This window comes from Falco punctatus, assembly GCF_963210335.1.
Source record: "Falco punctatus genome assembly, chromosome: 8".
NCBI lineage: Eukaryota > Metazoa > Chordata > Aves > Falconiformes > Falconidae > Falco > Falco punctatus.
This window is the reverse complement of record NC_137588.1, coordinates 45,908,225-45,934,160: the sequence shown is the minus strand read 5'-3', so window position 1 is coordinate 45,934,160 and position 25,936 is coordinate 45,908,225. Positions and strand designations below refer to the sequence as shown.

Below are 25,936 nucleotides of genomic sequence, written 5' to 3'. Positions count from 1 at the left end.
CTTCCCATCCGCCCCCGCGGGAGCGCGCGGACAATGAGCGGGGGGCAAGCAGCTGGCCGGCGCGGCGCGGCGCGGCGGGGCTCTCGCGAGATCAGGGTGAGCGGCTTCCCCCCCCCCTCTCGCGAGAACTGGGTCGGCGGCGCCTCCCTCTCCGCCCCCCCGCCGGGCCACATCCACACACGGAGGGCGGGGCGGGGGCCGTCGCCACCGGGCGGAGCGGCGCGGAGCGGAGGCGCGGAGCGGAGTCGAGCGGCCGCCGGGCACGTGAGCAAGGCGGGCTGCGGGCGGGCGTGCTCTCGCGAGTGCGGCGAGACGTGCGCGGGGTTCGCGTAGCCGCCTCCCTCCGTCCCTTCCTTCCTCTCTCCCTCCCTCCCCCGCCGCTGGTGCGACAGCGAACGGGCGGCGCCGCCGCGCTCCCTTCCCGCCGGCCCGCAGGTAGGAGCGGCGCTGCGGCCGCCCCCGGCCCGCCGCCATGTTGGGAATCGGCGCGGGCGGCCGCCGCTCCGCGGGGAGGGGGGGAAGCGGCCGTTAGGAACGGCCGCGGGGGGGAGCGGGCTGGGCGCGCATGCGGGAGCGGCCAGCTCGGGCAGGCCGGTGCCGCGGCCCCGCCACTGCCCCCGGGCCGCCCGCAGCGCCCGCCGGCGCCCCCGCGCGCTGCCTGGCGGTACTGCGGGCGGGCCGCGCCGCGCGGCCTCCGGCGGGCCCGAACAAAGCGCGGCCCGGCCCGGGCCCGCGGCGCCCCTTGCTGGCAGGGCGGGCTCTCGGCGGCGGCCCCCTGCCCTGGCCGCCCCTCCCCCCCCTCGGGCCGGCGGGAGGGCTTCACATCGGTCGCTCGGGAAAACGTGTTCCCGGGGTGGACCCGGCTGCATCGGCGCTTCGGCCCCGGCTGGAGCTCGGGCCCAGCGCCCCGGTAGCGCGGCCGGGCCTGCCGCCTCCCCACGGCGTGTGGCCTCCCCCACGGGGAGGGCCGTCACTCTCCAGAACTGCTGGGTTTGATGTTTGTCTGGCGTTAAGAATTAATGAATCCAGCATTAAGAATACTGACAGTGGAAGCATCCGTTTGACTCTTCTTTCTACTCAGTTTCACTTTCATACACATTAAGCTGCGGTTAGAAATCATGCCGCAGGGGTATTCATTTTTTCTCCTCCTGTGGTGGATTAATAACGTTCTCCGCTTTAAAAAGCGCATATTTTGTTTCCTGAGTCAAAGTAATGAGATATAAATTTCACCTGTGGTGAAAATAAGCAAAAGTTAAAAAGAATTTTCTGGGAACCTGAAGAACCACTTCGTTCTGATAACGAAGCATTCATGCTATAGAAAGAAAGCTGAAAAATCCCTCCTAAATGTACGGCTCTTTTCCTTTCGACGAACCATACCTTTGGGAAAAAAGTACCTGATACTGTTTTAAATCGTTGCACGGTCTGTATCCTTTTTATTCAGCCCTAAATTCTCAAGTTTTTTCGAACTGTCAGTGGTGTAGGTGGTCCTGACTTCCAGCAGAGCAGCTCCTGCTGAGAACGCAGCTCTCTGGCCGGTCTCTGTGGTTTTCCTGCCTCAGAAGAGGAACGGGGAGCGTTTTCTGATACTTCTTTATAAGGAATCTCTTGATGCAGTGGTTTAATCTTCCTGAATTTGGAAACACGTTTAATACATTGAAAACTTTAGCATATTAGAGTCTTATATTAGTTTTTCAAAATGCAGTGAATCATATATTAACATTTTAATGTATTACCGAGAAATTGGTGAATATGTCTTGAATTTTACCAAAAACCTCACAAAATTGTTTATTACAGAACTACACGGAATAATTAAATTTGAGTGAGGATATTGGCACTTGAGACTTGTACATCTGTGTGTTAAGTGGCAACCCAATATCCCATTGTTTTACATTGGGCACTAGGTAAGGAGATGGTCAAAATTCTGTAATTTGTCATTCAGATTTCACTTCTTAATGATTCCTCTAACGTTTGCAGTGTCACAAGCCTTCTTTTGGTGTTTTAGAGAAGCTATCCAAAATTACTGTGTATTGGAAACTGAAGTTTTCAGTGTTATGCACATATCTAGGTGCTACGTACATCCCCACACTAAGTGATGGGAAGAATAACAAAGAGAAAATCCTAAATGAATCTTTAAAATGTGAATATCTATGTTCCTGAAGGTAAAAACAAAAAACCAATTAAGGGGGAGGGGAGAAGAGTCAGTCTGTAAGGCTCTAAACTAAATTAAGTATCCATGGTATTACAATCCATACAACTGAAGTATGATTGCCACCTGGTTTATTCAGGAATACACTTAAAAATGTTTTTTTGGTGGGAATTATTTACTTTAATTGTCTACTGCCCTTCTCTGACTTGCACACATCTCTTCTGAGAGTTTTGGTGAATGAGGATATTTTGTAATTAATACTTGACAGTGTTCTGGGTAGCTCAGCAGATGTGAGAGAGAAGCTGTTGTAAGCAAAGCTGCAAAGGAATTAACAAATAACCTGAATGGAAATAATTTATCAGTGTATTTTTGTACCCTCCATGCTATTTGCACTCTTCCTTGTTGCTCTGTCAACATGTTGTGAAAATAAAAGTGAATATGAATACCTCTCAGTATTTCTGAGCGAACTTAGCTTGCAAGTGTGTAAGTACCATATTGTGTGGTCATAACTTAAACAAGAGGGGTTTTATTTTGAGCAGTGAAACAGTCAAACAGTCCCTTGATTCTTCTCTGCAGCTAGAATACATCTCCGCAACCTCATGCAAGATTTCAGCTGGGAAAGAATGCAATTTCATCCCAGCTCTGGAAATGCCTGTAGGCAGGCTTAAATTCACTGATTAGTCAGAAGGCTTTTTAATCACCTACCAGATAAGAATACAAAAGTGTTCGGGTTTTGTTTTTTAAAAAAGTAGAATTGGTTCTCTGTTGCTGTAATTAATTCTGATTTGGTCTGGCTTTGGATCGTTTTGTGTGACCTAATTTTTTTTTAATAATTATGGTATATTCTGTGGGTTTTGTCAAAGTTTTTGTGCCTGTGTGGCTTTTCATCTCCACAACTGATGTGAATGAATAGTGATTATCTCCTCGGTTTGCCAAGTGCATGAACATACCATCGTTATTACCAGTGCTTCCAGTCTGAGATCCTACATCATTCTGCAGTGACTTCTGTTGAACCAAGTCTTAATGTCTTCATGGAGCTTTTCATAGGTGTTGGAACTTCTGTACATCCGTTTTATTGTAGAGTTGGAGCTCTGAAAGTTGCAGAGTGGACGTAGAAGTAGTAGGAAGGAGCGCGTGGAAGCCATAGAGGTAATTGTGTGTTTATGGAGTGGTCAGTAGATGTGACAGCAATTTTTCAGCATGTCCCTGACTGGTTCTGTTTTCTCTTTCTAAAAATACACATTTTTTGCCTCTCTTACTCTTTCTGTACTACTCTTGGACCCTTTTTTCATTCATGTTGTTTCTGTAAAGGAGTAAAAGCACTGTTTTCCATGCACTTCTTACAGAAAGGGTGCTTGAATTTTAATAAATTCTGTAATGAGCAGAGGTAGGAAATGAGCTTTTTTTGAATGCTCTTTTTGCAATGCTCTTTTCTGCTTTCAGATGTTGAAATCTGTAAGTTATTTTAAGATTCTTAATTGCTAGTCGTTTTAATTTCCCATTTTATAAATGTTTTTCATATGTAATACTTCTCTGTTCTAAAGCAATCGTCTGTTACAGTAACTTCAGATCTTAGATTGTGTGCTCCTCTGATCAAGCAAGTCACTGAGATGAAGCTGAACATAATCCTAACAAGTGAGACTCTTCCAGTTGTTCTGCCTGAAACAGGTCGTCTAATCTATGCACACAGAAAAAGTGCATGCATCCGGTGTGCCAGGTGCTGTTTAATTATTGAGGTCATGACCTTTGAAGATAGTTGAACAAGAGGAATTGTTTTCTTGCAGGCAAAACAGCGACATTAAATAGCCACTCTGAACACTGGTACCTGAAATGGATGATGATCTGTGTTTTCTCTGTCTAGGGCTGCTAAACAATTCCTCCTTTGCCTTTGGAAAGACAATGGCCTTTTCTCTATTGTCCAAGCCACAATTAATCCCATAGATTTCAGATTCATTAGACTTGGTCTTTCAGGGCCTAGATAACATCTGCTTCCAATTTCCTTGTGAGTTCTTGTTTTTACTACCATTAATTCTCAGAGCAACGTGGGGAGCTGTCTTGTCTGAATTTGTCACTTGGACTTCCAGATCTCTTCCGTCGGTAACTTTTTGCCGTAATGTGTTGGAGAGTTTTGCTGAGAAGCATGCGAATTCTTCCATAGCAGAATAGATTGCTTCAAAAGGGACTGCTGCACCTGGTGTAACGCATAAAGGAGGAGAAGAAAAATCCATGGGTTTTTATACAAACGGTTGTGGATGTGAAACTTCTTCAAGACTTTTTTTCCCCAAGCGTGTACGGTCTTCCAGAGTGGTGTGGTGTGTTACAAACTGAGGGGTGTGGTTTTTTCAGCTTGCAGATTATTTCATGTTTTTACCAAAACTGAGTTTATTTGATTAAATTCCACGTGTTTTGAGTCAATCTGGTTGTGAAGTGAAAGTGAAACTGACTAGAAAGTGAAAACAGTTATTTTTTAATTGCTGAGAATTTTCTATAAATAGTGGAAGAAGAATGAGTAAAAGATGAGTTGTTCTAAAAGCAAGGTTAATATTAAAGCTACAATATGTATGCACAGATTAAAAACAACTGAGTGGTAGAAGGAATAGGGAGCTAGGGAATTACTTTTGACCTACTGGTATTCCATAAAAGGTGGTAATCTAAAGCTACCGTGTTCAGCATGATCAATATATCCCAAGAATTCACTGAATTAAATATTAATTTTGTTCCTGAAAACAGTTTATGTGGAGCAAGAGTCCTGTAACCTTTATTGAAAATCAGTTTTACATGAAAATCAGCTGCATTTTGGCCTTTATTTGGTAGCAGTGTATTCTGTAGGATTCAAATTTCTTATTTTTGTTGTCTGCCTTTACAGAAAACTTTTGAAACTTGATAGATATAAAGTGTGGGTTTTTCATTGTCCACATTTGTCTGGAAATCTAGTAACATTTTGACTTTCAACTTATTTCAAGATTGCTTTATATTATATATTTTCAAATCTTAATATGGCCAAATTTCTGTCCACAGATCTTTTATGTGTATCTAAAAGCCTGTTCCCAGTAAAGCCGAAATGACATGAAGAACAATTAGCATAACACTTTCAACTCTGCTAAATCATGTCTGGATCTTTAGACAGCTTTGTTCAGTCATACTCATCTTGTTGCTGTGACTCAGTTGATGGCACACCCGCTTAAAAGCTGGCATTGGTCTGTGGGAACCTGTCTCTATCAGATACTGACATGAAATCTTTCAGAAGTGATCAACACATGAAATGCTGTCTTAGAATCACATATTAAATCTGACCATGTGGAAGTTAAACATTCTTTGGTGGGATTTTTAGACCTCTTCCCCCGCCCTTGTTTTGTTGTCTTCATCTGATCTTAAAGAATTGGGATGGTTAGGAGTAGAGTACAGCAACTGCAAGATGACAGTGATAAATAGTGTCAGTGATAAATTATATTTTTTTTTTAGCATAACTTAGAAACTTAGTTTTTGTAAGTACTTCACTCAAATACCTAATTAGGTGTAGGGCAGTTTACTGGCTAGCGCACCAACTGCCAATGTTATGGTCTGTCTTCATCATACAATTGTCTTACTGTTCCACTTCATGCTTTTTCATAGATTGTTCCTCTTTGTTTCTTTGTCTCGGTTTCCCCCCGCCCCCCCCCCCCCATGTTTTCTGTTTTTATTTTTCCCTTTGCTGCTTTCTTCTGTGGGTGTTTGCAGCAGCACGGTGTAGTTATGTAAAACCTCCATGTGTATGTGGGGTCAAAGCATGGCATGTAATCGGGTTCTCTGCAGCCCAGGTCTGTGCCAGACTGGGATGTGATGGGTTTTGTTCTCTGCTAATCTCTCCTGAGCAGTGGACAGTGAAGTCCCAATTGAAAATTGTGACTGGGATTAGTGAGCATCTGTTCAAAGAGAAAGGGTGTTTTTGAAAAGTGGAGAACTTTCCTGTTTTAGTGAAAACTAATAGTGCAGGTCCTTGCATTAGCAGCAGGACCCACCGTGGCTTTCCTGACCACACGACTGACTGCTGAATCACTGTCAGGGTCAGGTTTGTAAAGCCCTGTGGAATACCTGATTTTATGATGAACGTAGTAAGTTCAGTTCTGTAAGTGTGTGAATGAACTACAAGGAAATCTATATGTAAAGATTGAAAGAGTAAGGGTTACCTTGTAAAATTGTCATAAAGTACTTTGATTACTGAATGTATGTAAGATAAAACACAATACCCAGGTGAATATTTTTTTCCTCTCATGTTTGAACTCTAAAGAGTCTTGATTTTTACAATGTAATTCTTAAATGCTTTCTATTAGGTGTTCTCTGGTGTAGTCAGCTTGTCCTGGATATCTCACTGAAAATTTGCTTCATCTGCTCTCCCTGTATTCCTGTTTTATTGTTTTCTTCTGAAGCTTTTTGCAATGCTTTTCTGTCTTCTGCCTCAGATACTTTTGAACTTAATTCCATCGCCATGTTTCTTGATCTCTAACTCTTAACCAAATGTTACACAATTAAGCTTACTTCAAGTGGCTGCAATGTATGTGGATTTTAAAAGCATAGCTGAAATATAAGTTTAGATACACTGATAATGGGATACGTAGCAAGATGGATAAAGCAGTTGCTTTTCAAAGATGGAGTTGTGTGGGTTTTGTGTACTTTATATATCTCGCATAAAATCCATTCTTGTTCTACATAAATGCGTATTTTTTTTAACATGCTGCTACTGAGAAAGAAAATGCAAGTGTTTTTCAACTTAAAGTAGAAAAAGCTTTGCGCTGTTGAAATAGGGCCCTGGATTGGGTAGGCAGCTGGGACAGAGACATGCTCATAACCTTGACCTTTTTTCTTCTGTTTCCAGTACAAGAGAAACTGCCTTCTGCAGAACTGGTCTCTTCAAGGAATAATCCTTGCTTTAATTTTGTGCTTTCCATTCCTCTCTAAGTGTACCTGTTCTCTTAGAAACTGATTTGGAGCTATGCAATTTGTGCCTGTTTCTTTTTCAAGTGATTGTGTTTCATGTGCATCTGAGCGGCAGTGCTGGAGAAGCAAAACTGCTCTGCAGAGATTTGAAAGGGCTTTACCTCATCGGGGACCCAAGAACAACATATTCCGGGTGGAATTTTTTCATGTGTGCTGAATTGCTTTACATTTTGTGTACTTAAGCCAAGGCTGAAAGAGTATGGGGAGAAGCATTACAGTTTATTTCTGCTCTGCACTTTAAAAAAAAAAAAAAACAAAACAAAACAAAACTCTTGTGAAGTATATCTGTTACACCATAAAATACACTGTGGATATTGATAATACAGTTCAGTTAAAACTGCCCAAATATTTAGTATTTTTAGTGGGATCCAAGGGCAGATACCTCTCTCATGACTATTGTTTCAGGATCTTTAACTACCACATGTGGTCATGGTTATCAGAGTGTTGGGCCTGAAGGAAGGCAACAGTATGCTGGTAAGAGACAGACACCGGTGGCCTGCAGGGCTGGCTGGGGGCGTCGTGCCATCTCCTGACTCAACTAGTATCTCTTTCTGCAGGAGCAGGGTTTTCCTTAGCTCTCCCATCCCAGTACAAAGCCTGATGCTTGTGGTCTGAGAGTACAGGCTGATGTCACAGCTGCAATGTAACACGAAAGAATCACTTTCTAAGTGCTATTATCGGTATAACTGCAATTTGAGCAAGAGGTCTTGTTTACTTCCTGCAAAATTTAAAACTTATTTTTCTTGTTCACATCTGTCTTCACATCAGTAATTTGAATTTTACTGCATAAAGATTAAATATTATGTTTGGTCTTATTTACCAGATCTTAACAGCAGAAACTTTTTGCCCAAACTTCAGTTACTTTTAACTTCCTCTCGTCCTGTTCTGTGGTGGTATAGGTTTCGTTTTCAAATATGTATTATATGCCAAAGTCATCTTGGATTCTATGAGCTTAATTTTTTTGTGGTCTTCTCATAGACACAGTACAGTAATACAGGCTATAAACAAAACCATTAACCAGAGATCAAGGCTTATGTGCTAGTAAACTTTAGATGCTTTCAGACATCCCAAACTTCTGAAATTCACTTGTCTTCAGTATGAAAGTAGCTTTTTGTAGAAGAGGAGTAGTATGTATAGGAAACACTGCTGTATTTTTATCTGAAATAATATACGTAGGTTCTGGGTACTTCTTGAACCTGTTAAGTTATGTAATAAAAGCCTTGTAAGATTGAGATCTTTAATGTTTTTTAGATCAACATGATGCATAAGTTTAAAACTGCATCTGTTTAAAGGGATTTATGACTAAACCTGCTTGTTTTTCTACAGAATTGTCTGGTGTTTCTCAGCTTGAAGAAGATCTGCAGTCATTATTGATCCTCTTTCTTGGCGTTACCATTTTTGAAGTGAAGTTTGCCTAGCTTTCTAGTGTGAGCTCTCTTTTCAGCCATCTTTAAAAAAAAAAAAAAAAGGAAATTTTTTGATCCATAAAGTAGACAAGCTATAGTTCTACAATGTCCAAGTCATTCCAGCAGTCATCTCTGAGTAGGGATTCACAAGGTCATGGCCGTGACCTCTCTGCAGGAATAGGCCTTCTTGCTGCTGCTACCCAGTCTTTAAATATGCCAGCATCTCTTGGAAGGATGAACCAGGGTACTGCACGCCTTGCTAGCTTAATGAATCTTGGAATGAGTTCTTCATTGAACCAACAAGGATCTCATAGTGCACTGTCTTCTGGTAGTACCTCTTCCCATAATTTGCAGTCTATATTTAACATTGGAAGTAGAGGTCCGCTCCCTTTGTCTTCTCAGCACCGTGGAGATGCAGACCAGGCCACTAACATTTTGGCCAGCTTTGGTCTGTCTGCTAGAGACTTAGATGAACTGAGTCGCTATCCCGAGGACAAGATCACTCCTGAAAACTTGCCTCAGATCCTTCTACAACTTAAAAGGAGGAGAGCTGAAGAAGGTTATGGTAGAGATGGCAGATCATCCACACGGGAACCACCGTACAGAGTACCTAGGGATGATTGGGAAGAAAAAAGGCATTTTAGAAGAGATAGCTTTGATGATCGTGGTCCTAGTCTCAACCCAGTGGTTGACTATGACCATGGAAGTCGTTCTCAAGAATCTGGTTATTATGACAGAATGGATTATGAAGATGACAGATTAAGAGATGGAGAAAGGTGTAGGGATGAATCTTTTTATGGTGAGACTTCGCATAACTATCATAAATTTGACAGTGAGTATGACAGAATGGGTCGTGGTCCTGGTCCTGAGAGATCTCTCTTTGAGAAAAAGAGAGGTGCTCCTCCAAATAGCAATATTGAAGACTTCCATGGATTCTTACCGAAGGGTTATCCCCATCTGTGCTCTATATGTGATATGCCAGTTCATTCTAATAAGGTGAGTTATGCACCAGATACTTCTGTTTTCCTTTACGTTGTAGTATCTGTTCTGTTTTTACCTATTTCTTTAATTATTTCTATAGCCTGGTTGCTTTTGAAATGATCTGAAAGTTGGTTTGAGAGTGAAAAAGGCACTTGGTTTATTTACAAGGTAATTGTTAACAAACATTGTAAACCAGGGCTTTACATTAATGTGTTTTGTTTGCCCAGATTGCTTAGCTTCAAGTCAAAACAGCTATCATCTACTGGGATATCTTATTTATATTTTACATCTACATGTTCTCTTAACCACAAACATCTGGCATTCAAGTAGTTTTTGGGTGGGTTTTTTTATTTTTTGTTGGTTTGGGGTTTTTTTGCAGTGTATCTACTGTGCTATTCAGGAAGCTAGTTTCAGCTCTCCTCCACATCTGTCTTGATTGCTGATTTATATGTAGTTAAGATGCGTTCTTGCAGAGTTCTGCTTTTTCCCTGTCCAAAGGGAAAGAGTTAATGTAGAGCCCTGGAACTTATTTGCAAAAGTAAAAACCACGTTTTAGATTAGCTCATTCTTGCCTTTTTAATTTCACTTTAACACTCTATCTCATACTATGGCTGAAATTTGTCGTCATTTTTCTCCCTTTTCACAACTTTCTTAGACACTTCAGACTCACTTTTTATTGTCACATGTTGCATCTATCCCTGTAGACTCTCTGAGCAATCAGTCTGCTGTTGCAGTATCCTGCTCTGTGTTCCTAGTAGTAGTGTTCTTTACTTGGCTCACAAGTAGAGTGGATCTTCGGGTATATTTAGTATGCTGAGACTTCCCTCTTAGTTTATTCGTGAGTAGTTCAACTCTCTGCAAAGGTAGCAGGTTACTCAAAATGGCCTGTTTTATTCAGACGTTATTTTCAGAGCCTTCTCACCTTCAGCTTGTCCAATTTTACTCATCTTGCTGATTTTCAGTGTACTAGGCAATTTAATTGGCTAATACAGTGGCCCTCTTGTCACAATTAGTGGCTGATTAGCTTGAAGGCCTTCAATTGAAAATACAATACATGCTATTACTGTAAAATTGATACAATGTGGAATTGCTGTTACTAACCATTTATTTACAGTTACCTCTCAAAAAGTGCTGCTTCTGTACATCTGTAATCTTTTTGAAATGAGAATTAATCTGTACCTGCAAGGAAATGATCAAACCAGCTTTAGAGCGCACACTGTGTAACTCCAGCTGATCTGACAGTTTATGAACTTGTGTTGCTTTAATTACTTTTATATTTTAAAAAATCACAGTAATCCGGGTTTCTTGTCTCCTGTATTTGACGTGTATTTTCATAAAAGGTTTAAAGTGCTAACAGTTTAGATGCCATGCTCAGTTCTGTAAAAGGACTTCATTTGGTTAGATTGAAAACATAAACTTCTGAGGCCCTTGAAGATGGCAACCAATAATCCTGTAAGTAGGGTTCTTTTTAGCACTTTATTTTAAAGCCTTGTGGTTCTTAGTTTGCTTTGGTATGCAGATCTGTTGAAAGGATATCCAGCATGAAGTATCTTTCCAGGTATGAGAAATGCCAAATTCTTATGACAGCATAATTTAAGTAGCTGACTTCTTTGGTAAGGTGTGCAACATCTGGGTTTTTAGGAATATGCTTTGACTTTAACTCTAGTACACCACAAAGTATTTGAGATTGAATCATCTGTTTCTTATGACCCAAGTTTGGGCTTTGTTTCTAATTTCAGAATCATGTTAGAGCAAGAATTTCTCTTTCTCTCCTTTTTTCCTCTGCTTTGCATATCTAACAGTTACAGAAAGTCTTGTCTCCCACAAAATTGAATCAAGTAGAATGTAACTTTTAAAGTAATCTGATCTGAACCAAAATTTATGGAAAGCAGAAAGGGAATGCTTTTCTTAGCTGGGACAATGTAAACTTTCCACTGCAGTATCAAAATACCACTTTTCCCACCTCCAAATAAAAACATCATAGAAAATTTTCTTGATGTGTATAATACAGAAATGTATATTTTAAGCCCAAGCAAGTGGTAAAACACCCTTAGAGTAATGTAAACTGGCAGACTAGTCCTCTTTTTATTTTACTGGTATTATTAATAGCTTCTTTATGTTGATATATCTATTTAAGACCAAGTTTGTTTTCTGTCTAATTGTGAAGTAAATTGTGCCCCAGGTTTTTTTAGTCAATTTGTCAATCCTGATGCCTTTGTCAAGGAGTGAGGTGTTAGATGTGGAGGGATTGTTTTCCCTGCCGAAGAAAAAGGCTGATGCAACATGAGCAGATGAATTTGGAGGTTAAACATTTGAAACGGTGGTACATCTCTAAGGAAAAATATGGCTGTGTCCCTAATAAAGGGCTGTCTAAAATTAGGTGCTTAAGTTTGGCCTAATTTTTTGAAGAACAGCGTGTCCTCTTGCTTGCATCAATTGAGACAAAAGGTAATCTGAGTTTTAAGGAACTCAGTTTGGATTTTCTCTACTTTGGGTGTTCATGTTAATTTTAGCGCCTGTAAATACCTAGTTCTCTGAAACCTCAGAGGAGTGATGCTTCAGACTGGATAGAGGCAGGGAGCAGAGGGAAGTCCAGATTAAAAATTGTACTTCATAAAAAAGTTCCTGAAAACTTTCCCGGGGTGGGTGGGATCCTAAGTTATATGTCAGGTCTCCTTTTTTAAAAAGCATTTGAAGTGTAGTACGAATTAAATCTCCCAAACTTTGGCTCTAATTTGCAGATAACTTTTACTTCAGGTTATGATATTTTACATTACATCTTAAGACATCTTCAAAGCATGTTATATCTAGCAGAACCAGCCACCAAGGCTTTACAGATAGTGCACCCAAATTTAGAGGGTTTTTTAGTGTTTGAAGGACTGCTTTCTGTTGTATAGTACAAAAACTTGTTAGCAAGTTTTAAACTGAAGAAATTTTGGGTTTATGTATTGATGTTTCATAGGTAGGTTTGCTTTGGGTTTTTGGTGGGGTTTTTTCATCGTAATTGCCAGCTTATTTATCAATAGTTGCAGAGCCTACCTCTTGTGCAGTTAACAAGAAGTGGTGCCCTCACTTTACTTTATCTTTACTTCATCTTCTTGATAAAATGAATGAAGGTTTCATCTTGCTCCACATTATATTTTGTGTATCATGGAGTAATACTTCAGTGTAGCTTAACAACAGTAATTTATGGGGCACTTTAAATCCAGGTTTTTGTCCTTTGTGGAAAGTGTAAAGTAGGCATTTAGCATATGGAAACACTACAGTAAGCCTCAGGAGTGTCTCATTGTGTCCAGAAGAATGGCTATAGTGTGGTGGAAACTAATAATCAGGAAAGATGAGAGATTAGGAAAAAATCATTTGTGGGTGCTGAGCAGAAATACACATGTAAGAAGAGACACACAAAACAGTTGGCCAGTGCAGTGTATGTGTTCACAGTTGAAAATGTAGTCAGTAAGAGAAAAACCTTCAGGTGTTAAAACTGCTCCCCAAAGATCTAGAATTACTTTCCTTCACTTCTCTGTGAACCTAAAGCTAACTTGCCCTGTGTGTCTGCTGATCCCTTTGCTTACTGAAGAGCAGCAGAGTGGAAATTAGACTGGTTCGCAGATGTGCCGCAGAAGTTCTGTCATTTTACAAATGTGAATGTAGCACCAACTAGTTCTGTTACTTGTGAGAATGTGGAGATTGTACGCTCTACTTCAATAAAGGAGTCCCCATGCCTCTTCTCCTCTTAAAGTAACTCTCTCCCCTCATAATCAAAATAGTCTACAGAGAAAAAGTAGAAAACCCTCATTCCTTCCTGGTGCTAAAGTCAGAACCAGAAGGCGTTTTACTTGGCTGGTTTGGTTTAATTACATTGTTCCTCCTTTGTACCATCTTGATTTAGATCTCCTTATTTTCTTGATTATTCCCCTCAAACAGTCATATATTTTTATATTTTACCTGTATACTTGTAGTTTGTCCTAGCTACGCACTTTCATTTCTTTTAGTCTTTCCTTTCTGAATTCCTTGCAATTTCTTGGCTTCTTTATGGTTCTAAAAACTTGAATGGTTAGTTCACATTAATCTTTAAAAGTCTGAGGAACGAAGCAGAGAGAGTGGAGGAAATTCTCAAATCACTGAAGACACAATAACTTTGCATCCAGTTCTAAAAGTTGAAATCGCAGTAATGTGCGTGCATGCTGTAGCAGCTATCCCTGGTACGCTTTGCACCTCTGAGGCAGGATCGGCCCGTAGAGGCAAGGCATTTTTCATCAGATGCTTTTTTTACCCAGGTTAGCAGTTGAGGTAGGCCCAATTTCAGTGTGTCTTGAAAGCACTACAAAAAGAGATTTCGTTATCGATGTATCCTCGATACCTCAGCTTAGAAGAGAAGATACTGCACTATACAACAGTATTTTGTTAAAAAATGGCTTGCCATATGTGGCTGTTAACTTTTAATTATTTACTTTGCTGCAGGAGTGGAACCATCATATCAATGGAGCGACTCACAGCCGACGTTGTCAGCTGCTGCTTGAAATGTATGAATTTGAAGTACAGTAAACATTCTTGTGGCATGAGGGCATGTACAACTAAATGGTTAATTATGTTGCACAAAGCAGGTTTGGAAGACATGCTGTGCCTTGTGGGGAATAGAAACAACTAAAAAGAGCACCTTCAGGACAAAAAAGGGATCTTGGTTCATAACTTCTGAATCCTGCTGATCTATATGTAACGTTTTAAAGAGAGGATCTTGAACGATTGAGAATCTGTTGTATTCACTTATACTATACAAATTATTGTAGGACAAACTGTGTGCAGTTTGTATTGGAAATTGGCAGGCATGTTACAGATTAGTGTCAGAAGCTTATTTTAAGGACAGCACTTCTATTCTGTCCATAGGTACTGTTCATGCCTCTTGTAGTGGTCCTGTAGTGGGCAGCGGTACTATGTGTTTTACCTGTGTTAACATACAGAGGTATCACTGATTGTAAGAAAATTATTACGTAGGTAGAGGATATTGTGTTTTTCTTAATTTCTTTTTTTGTTGTTCTTTTAAGATATCCAGAATGGAATCCTGATAGCGATTCAGGACATGGAATGTAAGTAGTAATTAATTTTAAAGTATTCATAACTTTATTTGAAGCAGAGGATGTTCTTTTTATGTGAAACAACAACCTCTTCAGATAGATACTGCCCTTCGTTTTCTACTAGCTGAAGAGCAGCAGTAAAAGTAGCAAAAGTTGACTTCTCCTTTGCTCTGCAGGGTTCTTTTAGGGTTTTTGAGAACGAAAACTTCAGATTTTTGGTTTATAATTTTGACCTGGTTTTGGTCTAGAACTAAGGCATGTTTTCTCTTCTTTCTAGGGGTGATCCCTTTATGTTGCAGCAGTCCACAAATCCTGCACCAGGAATTCTGGGACCACCGCCACCTCCATTCCACCTTGGAGGACCTCCTGTTGGGCCAAGAGGTAACATCAACAGGCACCTACTTTTGCAAAACTTAAGTTCTTGATTATTTTTTTAATCTTGTTTCGATATTACCAGTGGTTTAGAACAACAAAACAAAACATTCACTTTTCTGACCAGTGGAACTGAAACTTTTTTTTTCCTGTCTAAAATTTTTTTATCTATCTTCTCATTAGTCACATGTTGGTAGGGTTTTTCTGGTGAAACTTGCAGGAATTCAGTATCCGAAGTGGTTTCCCACCGCCCCCCACTTAATTCCAAATGAATTTGACAAGTAGGTTTGAATAGCAACTGAGAAATGGGAAGTAGATGATGCAAGCCTCCTCTTCCCAGTAAGGCAGGCTAAGAATCAGGTTCTTGCCCGAAATGGTTACTTCCTACTTTTTAAGTAGTTCAAGTGACAAAAAGAGCAAAACTAATTAATTTACCTAGATATCCTGACATCCTGAAGTATTTCAGATACTTCAAAGGAATTTTTAGCTGATGCATTCTTACTTATTTCATTAAAACAGTACTGTTAATTTTTCAAAACATCTCAAACTTGACTTTGAGCCAAACTATCTGAAAGGCTTTTTTCAGGTGTTTCCTAGTAAGATGGGCATTATGATAGAATTGGTGATTTTTTTATAACCAAAACTAGGGAGTCTTTTTCTACACCTAAAACCACAATTGTAAAAAGTATATCTTAGTTAAGGAGATCTCACATCTTGTGATATATTTACTATAAAAAATTGTACTCTGAACCAGGAGAGATTTTCAGTGGGCTTTACTTCTTCTCTGTTATTTCTGCACAGCAGTAAATGCAGCTTTTTCTGATGTTAAGCTGAAATTGAATGATCAGGAAGGAGGACCTAAAGTTACAAAAGCTCTGAAATAAATGAACAGCCTTTTCAGATTAATGAAATAGTTTGTAAAAATTGATGTCATTCTGGTTTAGGATTACAAGAACTTGTGAAAAGACATGTTAATACCGTTCTTAAGGGTTGACCTAAGCTTGGTCTTTCTTCTAATTTCTTAAAGGAGCTGGAAATGGAAATATGCAGGGACCGAGACACATGCAAAAGGGCAGAGTGGTTAGTATTAAAAACTTGTCTTTTTTTAAACAATTTTATGTTGTGTGGTTGGTTTTTTGTTTTCATAAGCTTTTTCTTGAATGAATAGATTGTGTTCAGTAGTGAGATTTTGGGATTTGTGTGGAAATACTGAAGCTTTGGAATAAGATTGGGGTTTCATTGTGCCAAGTACTCTACAAAATCTTTGTTCCAAAACTGTACAGACCCTATTTAAACTTGTGGTGAAACTGTGACATGGACATACAGAAAGGCACTTTGGCATGGCAGGCATTTTCCTCTGAAAATCCCTGGATGTTCTGTGCCTTTCCCGTATGCATCTTGTTTTGATTACTACTGAAGATTTAAAATTTTTTTAAAAAATTATACAAGTAGAGCAGAGCCTTGACAGACTTTTTAAGGTTAGCTGATAGACATTTTCTTTCACGTTCCGTTATCTTGCTCTGCCTTCAATAGGAGACAAGCAGGGTTGTTCACATCATGGATTTCCAGAGGGGAAAGAACTTGAGATACCAGCTGCTTCAGCTTGTGGAACCGTTTGGAATAATTACAAATCACCTGATTCTAAACAAAATCAATGAGGTAAGATTAGGCCCTCTAGTACTGCTGTTGGCACTGCTTGGTGTCTTCTAGTATGTTTATGCTTATTGTCTAAGCTTAATTTTTGTAAAAGGACTTACTCTGCTACCAAGCAAGATGACAGATGTATCACAAAGGTCGTGTGTGTGAAAGGAGGAGTGACTAGTATGTGTCTTTCCAGGAATGCTGTAGTACTGCATTTCAACTTAAATACTGTTAAAAAATCCTTCTTGGTGGTGGTTCATAGCTTTCTCAAAAATACTCTATGCTTGCAAATTCTGTTCTTGCTCTAATTTTCTCTGAAAATGTAGTTGGTCTTAGTTTATATGACACAGTGTTGTAATGTGAAGCATGGAAAAAGCCAGTATCATAGAAAAAAGCAGGAAGCAATTGAATGTTCTGAATCCAAATCTAAGTGGAATGTAAACAAACCAAACAGTTCTATTTGTGTACCTAAGTAAAGTATGTGAAATTAATGCCGAGCTTTGCAGGTCAGTTAATGTTGTAACCAAAAAGCAGGTTTTGTCTTTCATGCACCTGTTTTTACAGGAAAGAAAGGAATAGCTTGAGTTTTTAAACAAAAATACTAACTTTTGAAGGAGTAGCACTTAATTTGTTTTTATGATTTCAGGCATTTATTGAAATGTCGACCACTGAAGATGCCCAGGCTGCAGTAGAATACTATTCAACAACACCTGCGCTGGTGTTTGGTAAACCAGTCAGAGTCCACTTGTCACAGAAATACAAAAGAATAAAGGTAAAACACTTCTACTTTTTCTAAAATTGCCTGATTTTAATCTGGAGCAGTCAGTGTTAGAAGGCCATTACATTTAAGTTATTCTTAATTTATGTGCTTCTCGGCTGGATCAACTTAATCAAGGGACAGTTACACATTTATATTTTATGTGTGTACTTTTAAAAAATTTCATTCCCTCTAATTTTAGAAACCCGAGGGTAAACCGGACCAAAAAACTGAGCCGCCAAAACCAGAGCTCGGTCGTGTGATTCACCTCAGCAATTTACCTCACTCGGGATACTCTGACAACGCAGTACTCAAACTGGCTGAACCATATGGAAAAATTAAGAACTACATACTCATGAGAATGAAAAGCCAGGTAACTGATGATAGGAACATGTATGTGTGAAGATTTGAAGCTAGGGTTTTTAACTGAGATGAAATGATGTGGTTTTAATTGATGCATTTGTAGACTTTCTGATTTGTCATAGATACAGAAATTATTAGGGGTCTATGTAGGTGGCATTTTTCTGTCTAGCTTACTGTGAAATGTTACTGTCATGTGAGCTGCTTTAAAAAAAAAAGCCTCAGCTGTGAAGAAGGTATATTTAGCATTGAGGCTTCATTTTTGTTATGCAAATCTCTAGGAGTCTTGGAACTTTTTTTAAGGCTGAAAAAAATTACCTGTGAAACATTAACAAATACATTCCACTATTACATGAGGTTTTTTGTTTACCCTTCATTTTTCATTCTTAAAAATGGACAAAAGCAGCAGTTTTGCTGTGGCTGTCTAACAAAAAAGTTGGAAAATAGTACGTTGTATGTGAATAGCAGAATGCTTTGTGCATGTATATGGTTCCTATAAATATAGGTGTGTGTTTAGTTCTTTTTTTTTTAGCTTTGCTGTCCCAGCTTGCTGCTCCCATGAGTTAAAAAGGAAATTCCAGTGTTTCTTCAAAGAGACAATTGTCTGAATCCCCTAATGCCATACTTGTGGAGTGAAAGATTGCTAGAATCTATTGTATGACCCTAGGAAGTCCTCCCTGACCTTACTTCACTAGAAGAATAAAATCCCTTGCTGTCTGAATTGGATGCAGGAATGCCCTTCTTCAGTCTGCCAATGCTAGTTTAGCACAGCTGTGTTTTTAAAAGCTTGTTCAGCAAACTTAGTGTGCCATAGGCTTGTTTTCTTGGAGGAATGCCTCACAAAGCAGGGCTTAGAGACCAGCAGTTGCTGTGTTTCTGTTTCGGGCTACTGTTGAAAAGTAAGATGCACTGGGGTAGTTTCTTAGCTACCCTGGAATTCCCAGATATTTAAGCTTCAAATAAATGAGTTTCATTGTCCAGATGCTTTTTATTTGGAAGCATATTTTACTTTATGGTGACATTTGTTTTGCAGATTTTTCTAATACCTGTTTAATCTCAGAACTTTCTATGGGACTATTACTGGATTGAAAAGCTCAGGTGTATAGAGCACTTTGGTGAATTTTAAACTGTACAGCTGTTTTGGACAGGAGGGATATAGCTAAATCCCACAATTTTGTTTCGGCATTTGGAGATGTTTTGCAGACAAAGCTATTTAACTTATTAAAACAAAAGTGTTGTGTATTTTGTAGTTCTTTTTAACAGGTGTTAATATTTTCAGGCATTCATTGAGATGGAGACCAGAGAAGATGCTTTAGCTATGGTTGAGCATTGTGCCAACAAAGCGCTTTGGTTCCAAGGCAGATGTGTGAAAGTGGATTTATCTGAAAAATACAAGAAACTGGTGTTAAGGGTAAGTAGTGTGTTTAGTTTGTTAATTGTAGTTGAAGGTGTAAAGTGAAGTAAAAGACAATTATCACTTATGGAGAATTCAGAGCTGCTTGTATAATGGAATTTGCTTTAGTTTTTTCTGGCTACTTAAGTGCAATTACTTAGCCTTAGTGTGGTGTTATGAGGCCTAGAACAAAGTGAAAGGATTTTCCTTCCAGACTCCTTATTAAACTATGCAGTATTAATAACAGAATGAGTTTCTTGTGTTGGATGCCATCCAAAACCTTTTTTGTTTAGCACCAGAAAGCTTTTTGGTCCCTGTTGTGGACACTAACCCCAACTACCTAGGTAGATAGTCTAACGATTTAATTTTGGAGAATAAGCTTTGTCAAAACTTAAGATGTAACTGCACCTCTGCCTGTGCAGTTCATGTCAAGGAGGGAAGGGTTTGGGTTTTTTACATAACACCAGGCTAATACTTCTGCAATTATAAGACTTTTCTCCATCGGACTAGGACGGTAGGTAGACAGGCAGGACAAATCTGAACTGTCCAGCTGTCTCATAAAAATATAAGCTTTCTGTTGTGGAGTATGAAGAGATCTGTATCGCACATAATTATGCACCAAAAATTAACCCTTTGTGGCACATGCAAATACTTAACGGATTCATTGAACAGTTTTCCATGTTAACTGCCATACAAGTGGAATTTCATATTCAGTTAAGTCATAAATGTTGTGAGTCTGCTAAAGCTTTACATGTAGCCCACTGCTAATAGTAAGGAAGAGTACAGACAAAGACTGATTTGTGCCACTGCCTGCACAGAGCTGTATCGATTCGTAAGCAAAAGAGGAATTGTGTATAATTATTTGGGAGCAGGATGTTCCATTTGTTTTGTATTGAATAACTGATGGTTACTGTGAATAAAGACGTGGGATTTCTAGGCTGGTAAGGTCCTGGCTAACATAATAGCAGTTTATTAATTGGTGGGTAGGTGGGCATGGTGAAAGAGTACCTGTGGATTAACATAATTGGAAGCGCTTGGCTAAATTGTGCTGCCTTGTCTGAATTAATGCTGCAACAGCTGTATAAATAATACTCTACTGGAAATTACAAATTTCTTTCATTCTATTTTAGATTCCAAACAAAGGAGTTGAACTGCTGAAAAAGGATAAAACTAGGTAATGTCCTATTGCTAAAGCATTATGTTGTTTAAAGGAAATATGACAACACCGTATCCAGAGTATAGAAATTATGCAAAAGTAGTCAGGCAAGCTTTGAGATCAAAGTGGTGTTTGTTGTGCCCTGAGATTAACTGTTTCTAATATGCTACCTACCCTCTTCCTCTAATGGTGGCGCTTTCACAGCCTCTTCAGGCTCCTCAGGAAATCTTTTCCAGTCCTTAATTAGCTGTGCCTTCCTGCAGTTTAAACCCACAAGCAGTTGTCCTACCTTGTAAGGACGGTTCCTCCTTGCAGCAGCTTTTTGCATATTAGAAGAATGGTATCCTTCGAGGTTCCCCTCACCCCTCTGTTTCCTGAACTAAAACACCATCTTTTTCAGGCTTGTCTAGAAAAATATAACCTACCTCTTCTTTAGTAATTTCTGGGCTCTGTTCAGGTTGACAAGCAAGTATTCTTTGTTCTTAACAGAAAGAGAACATATTCTCCAGACAGCAAAGATTCTCCAAGTGATAAGAAGTCTAAAACAGATGCTACTCAGAAACCTGAAAGTGGCAGTGTAGAAGATAAGGTGAAAGAGGAGAAACAAGATGATGCTGCTGAGCCATCGGGCACTAAAAGTAGTGAACAGGCAGACCAAGATGAGCCGAGTTTACTCCTTGAATCTGAAGATGAGCTGCTAGTGGATGAGGAGGAAGCAGCAGCACTGTTAGAAAGTGGCAGCTCAGCAGGAGATGATGCAGATGTTGCCAATTTAGCTGATGTAACTACTGAAGAAAAAAAGGACACAGCTGATGATGTGACCGTAAAAACTGAGGGGAATGTTGTGGCCAGTCCAGCAACAAAGAAAAAGCTTAAAAAGGTAATCTATAGCAAGGTACCTGAGTGTGGAAAACCCTGTCTATCTTAAATAGCACACCACAGTACATTCTATTTCAGATCTTTTTCTGTGGGTCTTTAAAACACATGCATGGCACACCTGTCTGAAGAGAAACAGGTGTTAAAGCTCCTGTGAAGAAAATGGAAGAATCCCATTGGATGTAGCTTGCAGATGGAATCAGTTATAAATCACTGTTTCTGTTTTGACAGAAACTGTTAACTTGTGGGCTTCTACCCATGTTGCTTCCTGGGGTTTTTCTTGCCTTTCTCTTCACCCCTTTTTTGACTAATACTAAGCAGCCAGGAGCTATTTTCTCCTGAGCAGTCTCTGGTGAGACTGGCTGTAGTTACTCTTTCGAGCAGAGCAGAACAGGACACTCAAACTGATTTGGGACTTGAGGTTAATCTAGACTTGGACAAAATTGTATGTACCTCTACACTTTGTGCTTAGTCAGAAAGGTAGGCAAGTCCATATGTGGTTAGCAGAGGCCTGTTTTCAGTTGGAGGGGGGAAAAATAGTGTCAGGATGCCTTCAGTCAGAGGGTACTTGCTTTGAATTCCATTTTTCTCACCAGATGATCCCACACTCATGATTATTTTTTTTTATGTTCTGCCAGCTGCTTTTTTCAATTGTGTTGAGTTATATGGAGTAGCATGCTTAGTACCTTTGTTGATTTGGCATGTTGTTTTGCAAAAAAGTAAGGTATGTTCCTTGTTCTTAATGAATGAAGCGTGCATGGTTTTCAGTTTGGGGGAATCTTTCCATCAGGAAGCTAGTTACACTAGCAGTATTAATTCCAACACCATGTAACAGCAGTGATGTGATTATTTCTTATTGTGTGGGTATCTGTTATAAACTGCCTCAAAATCCAGACTCGCTTCCTTGAAGACCTACATTCTTAGAGCACAGATACAAAGCTAATGCTGTTGCAGTACTGCTCACGATTGCTGTTAAGCATGTGGAATACTGATGTCTCCATATCTGCAGGAATGTTAAAAAAAAAAATTGGAATTCAGGCATAGTGAAGCTGGATGTTAAGAGACTTCCAGAGCTTTGGTGGTTGGTGGGTTTTGGGGTTTTTGTTTTTGTTTGGAAGCTCCAAGCTTTCCACTGGTTGAAAAAGAGGTCTTAATTTTAATTTTTTATGAACTGTCATACTATTAGTGAGCACAGATTTGTTCTGGTAAGGTTTTACCTTTTATGCAGGCATGAATTTGAGGATCTTGTAGGACTGTCTCAAATAGAAAGAAAACTTGTGCATTCCAAAATGACTTCCACTTGAAATTAAAATACTCGTGTTAAAAGGACTTTCATAGTAAGAATTGAACAAAAAAGATACTGAAATTCAAGTTGAAGATCACATGTTGCTATGATAGAACAGTGGACCCTCATGATGCCAAAAAAAAAAAAAATTCTGAAATTGAACACTTGGTTGTGGGACAGTGGATTACATTTAAAAAGAGCTTGTTACACTTCTGCATGCTTGAGTAACATTTTGAATGAGTGAGGTAGGTCTTGAAGGAAGAATTTGAGCATTTTTCCAGGGAATTTGGAGAAGATATTTCTCTGCTGAAATTTAAGACAATTTGAGGGAAACATTTAAGAATAAGCTGACATAAGGAAAACATTTTCTCAACAGCGATACGTGGGTGGCTTTCCACGGAGCATGGAAGGTTTTGTCACTCTAGATGAGGTTGGTGATGAAGAAGACTCGGATCATCAAAAACTCCGCAAGTCAGGTTTGGCAGTAAAATCTGCTGGCAAAAATGACGATAGTTTGGCAGAAATCAAGGTAGACAAGATTGAGGAGCCAGAGCAGGAAAATGAAACGATAGAAAATGGAACCAAAACCGAAGATAATTCAAAAGCTGAAACTGTTGAGGCTTCTGATACAGCAACAGCACAGGATACTGAGAAGAATGCCCATGAAAATACAGACACCCAGGATGAACAGGAAACAAAGAATGTCCAAGAGAAATCTCTTGTTCCAGATGAATTTAGGATTGGGCCATACCAGCCAAATGTTCCTGTTGGTAAGGCTGTTTCTGTTTCTTTGCAAAATATGTCTGTGCATTGAAGTAGCATTTCTCATTTCATTTGACTTTTTATTTCTGGCAACACATGGCCTCTGAGCCTCTCATTCTAGTGCTTTCCACTCTTCCCCTTCTTCACTCCTCCCCTAACCCTAGTATTTTCTTTCTTTTTTCCCTTATTTTCATACAGTTCTTCATAACACTTTCCTTAGGCAGAAATTAAATTGGAAGAGGTGTATTTTAGCAATATAAATTCAACTAATAGCACAAATCACAATAGTGGTAATAGTTTAGATTCATACTAAATACTCAGAACTTAGAAACTGATCACAGAACATTGTTAGTTCTTTTGAAGGAACTAATAAAATGGACCCTTAATCTGAAAGGTTGATTTTAAACTTAAAAAAAAAAAAAGCCTGCACATATTTAATTATTACTAGGCCCTGGCTTGACTAAACTAAAACAAGGACTTTTAAAGATAAAGCAGCTTTTAATGTAAAGTGAATTATGGTTTTAAGATTTAGCTGAAATGACATATGACATTAAAAGAAATGATGTAGAGTAGATCTCTTAGTTTATTTTGTGGTGTTTACTTCTCTAGGTGTGAATTATGTGGTACCCAAAACAGGGTTTTATTGCAAATTGTGTTCCCTGTTCTACACAAATGAAGATGTTGCAAAAAAGACCCATTGCAGCAGCCTTCCTCATTATCAAAAGTTGAAGGTAAGGCAAAAACTTGTTCATTTTAAATGGCGTGATTATTTCCTGGGGAATAGATCTGAATGAGACTGGATTAAAGAGAAAAAAAAAAAAAAGCTTTCAGGCAGTGGAAATTGGCTTACTCTATAACTTCTAACTCAAGCTAGACCTCTCAGAGGTCTCTAATTCAAGCTAGACCTCTCTTCATCTTGTGAAAATAATACACAGGATACACAGTTTAAAGATGGGCTCCAGCACTTTTTTGTAAATTTGGATTAAAGATGGCATTCCAATTGGAGTAAAGGCCAGGCTTAGAACTAGTGGCACAGAGTAAATACAGATGACTTAAATCCCTTTCAGTTGGCCCTTTAAGAACGGGCCTAAACTGAAATCTATATATATTTAAAAAAAAAAATCCGTATTTGCAACTTCTGATTTTGTGAGCATGTTTTACAATTTCTAATTGGATTAGGTATCACATGATTGCATGGCATGAATCATAATGCTGCTGCTGTATCTTTGTGTACTGTGAGCTGCTTTTTTAAATACCACCTCTGAGAAAGGGAAATCCTAAATGAAATTCTAACAATAATGCAGTGTTCACATAAATTGATTTCATATCAGTTGATTATTGAGCTGAAAACAACGCCCGGGGGTTTCATAGAAAAGAAGGGTGGCATCTCAGACTCCGAATGTTTGCTTTCTCCCTTAATAATAGGGAACCATAAACAAATAGAATGCCCTGGAAGGCAGATGGCACAAATAAATATTGCAAAGCAAACAACACTACAAGGAGTAGATCAGAAAATTAATTACCATGCAGAACCTTTTAGAAAGAAAAAACCCACCTCATCCATCACCCATAGCTTTTTTTTTTTCTTTTTTTTTCCATTGAGGTACCTGACTATGGGACTTTAAAGACTTGATGTGAAAGGGGTAGTGGGGGAAATAATCCAAATTTATTAACTTTTATCACTTAAATGAAGCATGATTTGCTTTTTCCATGGCACAAATGACTAGTGAGCTGCTCTTGAATGACTTTGTAACATTGGTGGTATTTTAGAATGGGGTAAGGAAGGGGGGGAAACACAGGTTTTGTTTCACAATGTCAAGGCAGTTCTCTAGCAGGGAGCCTCATTGGCTTTGAGAGCAGTAAGAGCAGATAAATAGATGAATTGATACGGCTACCAAATGTCATCGAAGCGACAATAAATTCCTCAAGCTTGCAAAATAACCCTTCTCTAGGGAGGGGAGATGTTTTGTCCCTGGCTTCATAGATTGCAAATTCCAACCAGGTAAGTGGCACAATTGCTGTCACAAGCCCGTGACGAAATTGAAAATAATTCTCTTGGCTTGCCAGCCTGTTAGGGAAGCATTAACAGCAGGGCCATGTCAGTGTTTGCAGAGGCTGCCATGCAGCGTTTGTTGGTGGCATAGTGATAGTGCGGTGCTTCAGAGGAGCTCCACTTCACTTCAGGATGCAGAGAAGTGCCAGTCCTGTTTGTTGGACCATTGCCATTAATATTTGCAGATTTTATAACTTAAAAAGGATATTTGTTTCTATTGTTGATGTTGTGACTATAACAAACTCTTTAAATATATGCAAAATATGATTGCTTTCTTTTAACAGAAAATTCTGGATAAAATGGCAGAAGACCACAGGCAAAAGAAAGAAGCTTAAAAGGAAGGAAGGATGTAAGGAAAACAGTGGCTTTGTTTTTAATGTTAATCTTTTTTAAAAGCAGTACAAGTAGTAGATGGAAATACTGTATTCTTTTTTGGTTTAGTGAAATACAGTAGGCGTTATAGGTCCGTTCATGTGTTAAATGTTGTAGCAAAAATATGCAGTTAAGTTAATGACAAAAATTTGTTCTTAATGTGAGAATAGCAACAAGTTTTCATTTTGACACTTCAAGCTATTAAAGAAAATATCTTGCACCCTTGTGGAAAGCTCATCTATGGGAAGAAAGCCTCATTTAAGTGAAATTTACTACTTTCAAGCTTCAGAAAATCTTTCAGTTCCATTCTCAATAAAAAATAAAAAGTAA

The 25,936-nt window shown here is 39.2% G+C and overlaps 1 protein-coding gene across 5 annotated transcripts; it reads left to right on the top strand.

The window, feature by feature from the left end:
* The first annotated feature begins 18 nt into the window (after positions 1 to 18).
* Positions 19 to 25,936, top strand: MATR3 (matrin 3). 5 transcript variants are annotated; one of them, XM_080398307.1, is made up of 17 exons: positions 174 to 435; positions 1,795 to 1,901; positions 3,228 to 3,295; positions 8,447 to 9,522; positions 13,969 to 14,030; positions 14,550 to 14,591; positions 14,857 to 14,960; positions 15,979 to 16,031; positions 16,485 to 16,610; positions 17,239 to 17,364; positions 17,552 to 17,722; positions 18,989 to 19,120; positions 20,233 to 20,276; positions 20,748 to 21,138; positions 22,796 to 23,189; positions 23,791 to 23,912; positions 25,519 to 25,936. In XM_080398307.1, the coding sequence occupies exons 4-17, from the start codon at positions 8,632 to 8,634 to the stop codon at positions 25,567 to 25,569; spliced, it is 2,709 nt and encodes a 902-aa protein (XP_080254433.1). In that variant the 5' UTR covers positions 174 to 435; positions 1,795 to 1,901; positions 3,228 to 3,295; positions 8,447 to 8,631; the 3' UTR covers positions 25,570 to 25,936. The 5 variants fall into 5 exon arrangements, with proteins under 5 accessions (XP_080254435.1, XP_080254433.1, XP_080254432.1 ...); XM_080398306.1 differs by lacking the exons at positions 1,795 to 1,901; positions 3,228 to 3,295; XM_080398308.1 differs by lacking the exons at positions 1,795 to 1,901; positions 3,228 to 3,295 and having other exon boundaries at positions 243 to 264.